This window comes from Chenopodium quinoa, unplaced genomic scaffold (assembly GCF_001683475.1).
Source record: "Chenopodium quinoa cultivar QQ74 unplaced genomic scaffold, ASM168347v1, whole genome shotgun sequence".
Classification (NCBI taxonomy): domain Eukaryota; kingdom Viridiplantae; phylum Streptophyta; class Magnoliopsida; order Caryophyllales; family Amaranthaceae; genus Chenopodium; species Chenopodium quinoa.
Window position 1 is genome coordinate 7,645,098 of NW_018744239.1, and position 8,204 is coordinate 7,653,301.

The window sequence follows — 8,204 nt, forward strand, 5'->3', positions numbered from 1 at the left end:
ATTGTAGTCTTGTAGGTCATTGGGCACAGGAATGTAGGAGTTCCCTTGAGAAGATTAATGCTTTTCAAACCTATAAGCAAATTAGTCCATACTCTAACACCTACAATGCAGGGTTGAAAAATAACCAGAATATGTCGTACAATCCCACCACAGGTACAACAACCACAACAGAGGTACTACCAATCTCCACATCAGAGACCACAATAGGTTGTTACTCCTCCATCTAATTCTAGCCTATCAGAATCAAAGCACATGCAGAGTAGGGATGCGCAAAATGATTCGATGCTAGCTCATAATAAAATTATAGATAATCAAACGCGCAGATATCCTCTACTCTGCAAACCCTCCAGCAAGAAGCCCTGCGAGCACAGTCAGTACAACCTACAGATCACGCGAATGCAATTACCCGGAGAAGTGGTTCAAAATATGATGGGCCTTCTATGCCCAAAATGATGAACCTATCATTACAAAAAATGCTAATCCTGATTCTGTTATACCAAATAATGTTGTTACTAGCCCTGCAAGGCCACAGGGTAAAACTAACTCTTCTGTTGATAAATTGTAGGGCACAACTCAAGATAAGATCGGAGATGTGTAGAGTCCTGCTATCAAACTTCAATTCCCAAATAAACATCTAAAGAGTAAGTTATATAAGCAGTTTGGTAAGTTTCTAGAGATTGTCAAAAATTTGTCGGTAATAGTTCCTTTCACAGAATTAATTACTCAAGTTCCTGCATATTCTAAATTTATGAAAGAAATTTTGACTAGAAAGAGATCTATTAGTGAGGTAGAGACGGTTGCTTTTACTGTAGAATGTAGTGCTATATTACAGAATAAATCTCCACCTAAACTAAAGATCCGGGTAGTTTTTCTATTCCTTGTCATATTGGTAATCTGATGATTGATAAAGCTTAATGTTATTTGGCTGCTAGTGTAAGTGTTATGTCATAATATGTGAGCTCTAAATTAAATATGGGTAAATTAAAAGCTACCAATATTACTCTGAAATGGCCGATTGTTCTATTAAATACCCTTTAGGTGTTTTAGAGGATGTTCCCGTTAGAGTAGGTAAATTTTATGTACCTGTTGATTTTGTTGTTCTTGATATGGAGGAAGATTTGCAAATTCTGATTATTTTGGGTAAACCGTTCCTTCATACTGCAGGGGCAATAATAGATGTGAAAAGTGGCAAAATTATACTATGTGTAGGGGATGATAATATTACTTTTAATCTAAATAATGCCCCTAAAAGCCCCATGTTAGAGGAAAAGTGCTTTAGTATTGATGTGGTTGATGTAAATAGTTTTTCTAATAAGCCCCATTGGTTACTAGTCCTAAGCTTGGCTTGGGGGAGCTATTAGTTAGTGAGATGAGGGAGTTGTAATGTGCACATAATTTGCACAATATGGGTGAATAAGAGGAGTAATTTGTTCTTTTGATATTGTGATTGGAAAAAATGAGAAATTGTTGTTCAAAGTTAAAAGTTTCCAATGTGAGATAATAAGGAAAAAAAAAGAGCAAAAAGAAAAAAAATTGTTCAATATTCAAATGTTCTAAGTGAAGGTTGATCAAAAGAAAAACAAAATGAGTTCCAAGGAAAAAAATTCAAATTGAAAAAAATTTCTAAGTTTGTTTGATTCACTCCAGTTCTACATTGTTATATTTATATGAGTGAGATTGTAAGTGTTGGGAATTTTTTATTTGATTGGGTTTGTGTTTGGCGAATTTTTGGTGGAGTTGAGTTGTTTTGGAGATGATTGGTCATTATTTATTTTTGACCTTGGTTTTATTTGTTAGGTTTTGGCTCCCTTAAGCATGGCTTTATTCGCACATTTTCCCAAATATTTCCTACCTTTTACCCTAGCCTTACATTACACGCTTTAAAGACCTTCCGACCTTTGTGCATAGAGTTGTATGGATGTGAAAATAGTTGTTTATCAATGCAAAGAATGATTTGACATATTTCGAGTCGACTACCAGGTTGAGTGCTTGTCTTCTTAAACATACGAGTGTTGTGAGCTTGGGAGGGCATTGTTCACAATAAAAGGGTTGGATGGAGAGCGATCGGATACATTTTATATCGCCACATAAAAGAGTGAAGAGTGTGTGAGAACTAGTCATGAATTCCATATACACTTGTGGTTCCCTTTGTTTGACAATTGTTAGGGTAGATAAGTAGTTGGATGGGTTTGATTGGTTGACTTTGATGCATATTTGTTGCATTTGCTTTGAGTCGATTATGCTTGGTTTTAGTTGATTTTGGGGTGAAGTATGTTTTATTTGTTCATTGATGAGATCTTTGCTTTGGGACAAGTAAAGGTTTGGTTTGAGGGTGAAGTATGTTTTATTTGTTCATTGATGAGATCTTTGCTTTGGGACAAGTAAAGGTTTGGTTTGAGGGAGTTTGATATGTCTATTTTATATAAGGATTTACCCCCGTCCCTTGGTCATATTTAGGAGTATTTTTGGCTCTACGGAGCTATTTTTATTACTAATATACGTTTTCTAGTGTTTTTGTAGAATTGGTATTATTTTGTAGGAATTTGTAGATTTATGACAAATCCCGAGCTTATTGAGCCACTACGAAGACATTGGAGTCGGATCATATTTTATGATCGTATGTTAAAAGCCCAAGGCCGAGCTAGATAAATTTAGTTCGGTGATTAAGTGCTCGATTAAATAAGCAAGCTACAAAGTTAATGTTACTAGTACGGACCAAACAAGTATCACGATATTTTACTAGATGAGCCAAGTAGTGATTAGAGAGAGGTTCGGGCCTAAAGCAAACGGAAGCCCAACCCCAAGTGATCAGCTGATTTGGCGTAAAAATAGGCTGGCCCGGTCGGACGTCGGGCAATAATCGATCGGGCGAGCTTGTTTTCATCCACCGAGTTTGTTAAGTCGGTCTTCATATTCAGCGGGTTATAAAAACCCGTAAATTGGGGAACAAGAGATAGCTTTTCATTATTAGTTTTGTTTGACAACTGTTAGTAAGAGCACCTTTTCATTATTTGCAGTAGACTTAGTTTTAGTTGGATTTCTTGATTTATTGGTTTGAGTTGACTTTTCTTTATTTTCCTTAGTTTTACTTTAAGATAGTTTTTAGTAATTAGTTTTTCTGGTTTTTACGAAACTTTGTGTTTTGCTTAAGTTTATATACTATTGTCTTAATATGAGTTTTGTTATCATTGATTCTTATTTGCTTACTTTAATTGTTTTAATTAATTGTTTATCGATGCTTAGTTTATTTGTTTTGTTTATTTTAGTTTTAATTATGCACGAGTAGTTTAATTCTAGGGTTCTTGGGGATCCATGAATAATATGAAGGGATGATTTATTATTGTTGATTGTTAATGTTGTGGATTAATTTCCTATTGATTGTTATAATGCTATGCAATTAGATTTGCGCAGGTATAATTGTATGAGTAATGCTATATTGAATCGAGATTCGATAGATGAGAATTAATATTAATGCCTAGTTTCAATAGGTGAAATTAATTTATAAATGGTTAAGTCAAGATTCGAGAGATACGATTTAATACCGCTAAGTTAATTATGTGGTTGTAATAATATGTAGCGAAAGCCCTTTGTAATCTAGTTAAATTATGCATTAATAATTGATTATTGTCTTTCATCCCGGAATAATATTTATTGGTGAACCTATGACCCTAGGCTTTTTGTTATTGTTATTCCCTTAGTTTTAATTATTGTCGTAGTATAATTCTCACAAAAATACTCATTTCCTGATAATTTAGATTATAATAATTTATTAGAAATAAAAGAACATTGTTTCTATGTGGATTCGACCCTACTTCCCTATCTATTTTAGTTAGTGGTTTTAGAAATTACTTTTGTTTAGGTGATACGACTAGATCCTATTACTAAACCGTCACAGATTTTGCATAGTAAATCCCACTTTCAAGTTAATAATTTTACTGATCATTTAATTTTTATTGGGAAATTAGAAGTGTCTTTTCACTTAAATGTCAATAAATACGGTTGTCTGTCACTTGGTAAGTCGTGAAATTAGTTATAAATACAACCCATATATTTTAATTTTAGAAAATTAAAAATATATTTGTGTGGGTATATTCCCAATAATCCAATTGTATCGCTTGATCAAAGAATAAAATATTTATAATTTATATTGATCATATAATTTGAACAAGCCCAAGATCAGACATAAACAGAAGTTAAAATTTTCAAAGCGTCAAAACTTGATAAAAAACATGCTTAAGTATTTAGTTTCAAAAAAGAACTAAGAACATGCAACAAATCATGTTTAAGTACTTAACTCTTTGGCCAAAAGCTAGTTCAATTGGACAAAAAGAAATCGAACCAAGCATACCCTAGCCTTTGATCAATCTGAAGTGTGATTGGGGCTTCTAGGACACTTGTGTGCTGGTTCATACATATCGGAAGACAAATCGGAGATGTCTCCTTGTTCAATTATCATCATCCTTCCCAAGCTTCTTGATGAAGACTTCTTAGCCCTTCTTTGTTTCCTCTCCTAGAAGGCTCACCTTCAGCCCTTCTGTGCTTATGGTTTTTCTTCCTCCTCACTAGCTCATTTCCTAATTCCAGATCACGGTTAAAGCAAAAACGTGCATTGCCAAACACCGCTTGACGATGAAACTCAGCATCTTTTTCCTTTTTGGTATCCTTCTCCATAACATCCCACTTTTCCAAAGCTAGCACCTTTAGCTCTTGGTTGTCCTCATCTGAGCAAAACTTCTCTTTCTCGAGGAATTCCATTGGTACTTCATCTATATCTAGATCAACTTTTACTGTCTTTCCCTTGGGATGAGACTCAGCTGTGCTAGAGGTTGGACTCTCCATAACTTAGGTGAAAGAAGGATTTTTAGGAAGATTTTGAAGTAAGTTTTCAGACAAAAGATTTTTGTGAAGAGTGAAGATACACCTTGCGTGCTTTAAGTAAAAGTGATTTAATAATCTTAACCTATATTTATAAGTTGACATAAATGCTCTGATCACTTTTAAATTATATAATTTTCGAAAATTACCTGTCCATTACCCCATATAAAAGCTATCAACAGTGTTGTCTGGTAAGCTTTGTCAAAGGGTAATTTAGTAATTCCTTACTTTCATCACTTGATTTCCAATTAATAAATTAAGCCCTAAAACGCTGCGTTTAAGGTTGCGCAACTCAATTTTAATTGAGAATTGATTTCTTTGAAAACAGACTATGCCAAACCATTCAAATCTTTTTGTTTCTGAACGAAATCAAACGGTACAATTTAACTAACTCTCCAACGCTTGGAAAAACCATAAAAACCTTCAAGGTGTCCTTCATCCAATCTCATCACCAATTCACTCTCTGATCTTTAAACTTTCAACCTCCTATTCTTCAAACTTTGTGAAGTACAAAATGACTTCTCTTCCTTTGTAAGAAGTGCTCAAATCATTTTTGGTAAAAGATTATTCAATTGAGGCTCATGAATTCTGCAAATTGATAAGTAAATACCCTCAAAACTTCAGATCCGACTTCCTATAGCATATCTAATCTTCGACCAATGAAGAAGGTGTTTTGAAAGGCACTGCCTCTATAGGGCCAGATCGTTTCACTTTGACCTTGCATCTTCAAATGCTCTACAAGATTTCCGAAAGGAAATTCAGCCTAAATTAACCAAGTATATTTGTTTAGGGTAAAAATACCCCTAGACACGTGGCCCTATAAAGGCCTGCTACGTGTCAAGGTTGCAACGGTCAGCAAAGGCCCAATCCCTTTGCGACATGTGTCCATTGTACCCTAATTGAGGTGCAGTTCTCCCCTACTATAAATAGTAGGGGCAGACCTCATTTATAGGGATCGAGAACGATTCCAACAACAAACCAAACACAAAACCCATTGCAAAACGCTCTCTAATCGAGAAGCATTTATTGTTCTTTATACTTCTTTAAGAAAGATTCTAACTTGATCTTCGGAGGCGGAACTCCCACCCCCCATCAGGAGTCTCCGTTATTTGTGCAGGTACAGGCGAAGGAAGGAGCATACTAGGAAATTGTAACTCTCCCGCAGGACACATAAAAAACCCCCAGACATCTGGCGCCGTCTGTGGGGAGAGTACTTTTTAGATGACTTCAGAACCCGTACTACCGGGGAAAGGTAGCCTACCTGCTAGAGAGGCTGAGGTCTACTCGGACCAAGATACAACCGACAACTATGAGGTTGAAACTTACACAGCCGCTGATGGTTCTTTTAGGACTAAGCATACCCATTCCAAAGACAAAAGGGAACGGGCAGAACATCAGGCGGGCCTTAGTCATCCCACCAGAGGTCCGCTTGGGTTAACCCCCACTTCAGAAGGAGCCACTCTTGTCTCTAGGGACGAACTCATGAATATGATGATGAGTTTCAAAGGAGAAATCAAAGGCCTCCTAGATAAATCAGCCGGCCCCCGAAAGGGGCAGGCGGAAGAGAGACGTTCTGGGAAAAAGGCAGCCAAAACGGTAAAAGATAGAGCACCTACTCCACACCCAAAGCCAAAGGTGTCGGTTTGGTCCATTGATATCTCAAAGATTCGCATTCCCATGGAGAAAACCAGAAAACCCTTCCGGCACATACAGCCGGATGGAACAAAGAAGGTCTACTCTGATGCTCGGACGCTCATCCAGGATAAAAAGACTCAGCAACGCTCCGAGTCGGCATCAACGTCGACCTTTCAAGACAGTTTCCATATTACATCAGGGAGACACTCGCGAACGAGAAAAGAGAGTCAGTCGAGCGAGGTTTTCGCTCAATCCGGTCCTTATATAATCCAACCGGCAGTTCATGGGTCACCATACATGCCCTTTGGATCTCCTTACTCACAGTCGGCCTTATTCGGGGGTCAGCCGCCACCTGTCCAGCCTATGGACTGGCAGCCCCGGCTGCTCAACCTTGGGGAACAGCCAACGGTGTTCTCCAGGGAAATCACTGAGATGGCTCAGCCGTCAAAGATAAAAAAATGTGTTGGTAGGTGCCTATGACGGCACCACCAACCCAGAAGATCACCTTATGGCATACACCAACCTGATGTATTTGCAGGGTTTGGATGATGCCTCTTGGTGTAGGTGCTTCCCAGCAACGTTGAAAGGGATTGCTCAACATTGGTTTGGTAACCTACCTGCCAGATGCATCAATAACTTTAGAATGTTGGCATATTGGTTCACATCCAACATCTCAATGAACATCCCTGCTAAAAAGACAAGCCTTGATTTGGGTGCAATACAGCAGGGGGACGAGGAAGGGCTCATGTCATATGTTAGGCGGTTCAACCTGATGAGAATCCAAATCCAGGGATTGTCTGATGATGTCGCCTATATCGACTTCTTCAAAGGTCTAAAGGACGGGTCAACTTTTAAGCTTGACTTGGTCAGAAAGAGGGTCTCTACCCTTCATGAGGCATTAATGAAGGCAGAGGCTTACATACAGGCAATGGAACTTTGCGCTGTTAAACTTCCAACGGATTACAAAAGATCCGATAAAAGATAAAGCCGGCCTACTCAGCCGGCCAAAAGGGAGGAAAAGAAACGAAAAGAAGTTTGGGCAGCAGAGCCATCCGGATAACCGTTCCAGAAGAGAAAGAGGTCGGGTCCGTATGTCCCAAGGTACGAATTCACCAAGGATTGCGCCTCCATTCTCAAGGAGGTTAAAGACCGGTTAAATCTTGAAAAAACGGCAGCAATGAAGAGTCCCGTGAGCAGTCGGGATAAAAGTAAATATTGCCATTTCCACGAAGAGATAGGCCATGACACTGAAGGCTGTTTTTAGTCTCAGGCGGCTCTTTGACCGCCTTTCTGATAAGGGGGCTCTAAAATCTTATCTGCTCAAATCAAAGGGTACTCCCAAACAGGTCAAGGGACAACCTCCAAAGACACCGGCAACTCATTCTAACACTGATGAGGATACCATCTTAACCATAGCCGGTGGTTTTGCAGGCGGTGGTCCTACCATCCGGGGTATAAAGGATAACATAAGAAGACTGATCAACTCAGTGGATGAGGGTCAATCGTCTAAAAATTCATTCCTAGAGGTCAATATCTCCGAAAAGGATAGAGGAGAGGTCAGGCGGCCCCACGATGACCCTATAGTCATTGAATGTAAAATTGCCAATCAACGAGTTGGCCGGATCTTAATTGATACCGGGAACTCGTCTGACCTAATAAGCTACCGGTGCTTAGAAAAACTCAAGTACAAGCCC

General features: G+C 38.4%; 1 protein-coding gene across 1 annotated transcript; it reads left to right on the forward strand.

Moving 5' to 3' along the window:
• Nucleotides 1-7,036: 7,036 nt before the first annotated feature.
• On the forward strand, nucleotides 7,037-7,495 carry LOC110694346. Its single transcript, XM_021871520.1, has one exon. It carries the CDS (start codon nucleotides 7,037-7,039, stop codon nucleotides 7,493-7,495), a length of 459 nt encoding a protein of 152 aa, XP_021727212.1.
• Nucleotides 7,496-8,204: the final 709 nt, after the last annotated feature.

Coding starts and splice junctions, on each gene's coding strand:
- LOC110694346 (XM_021871520.1), top strand. CDS start 7,037: ATGTATTTGCAGGGTTTGGATGATGCCTCTTGGTGTAGGTGCTTCCCA.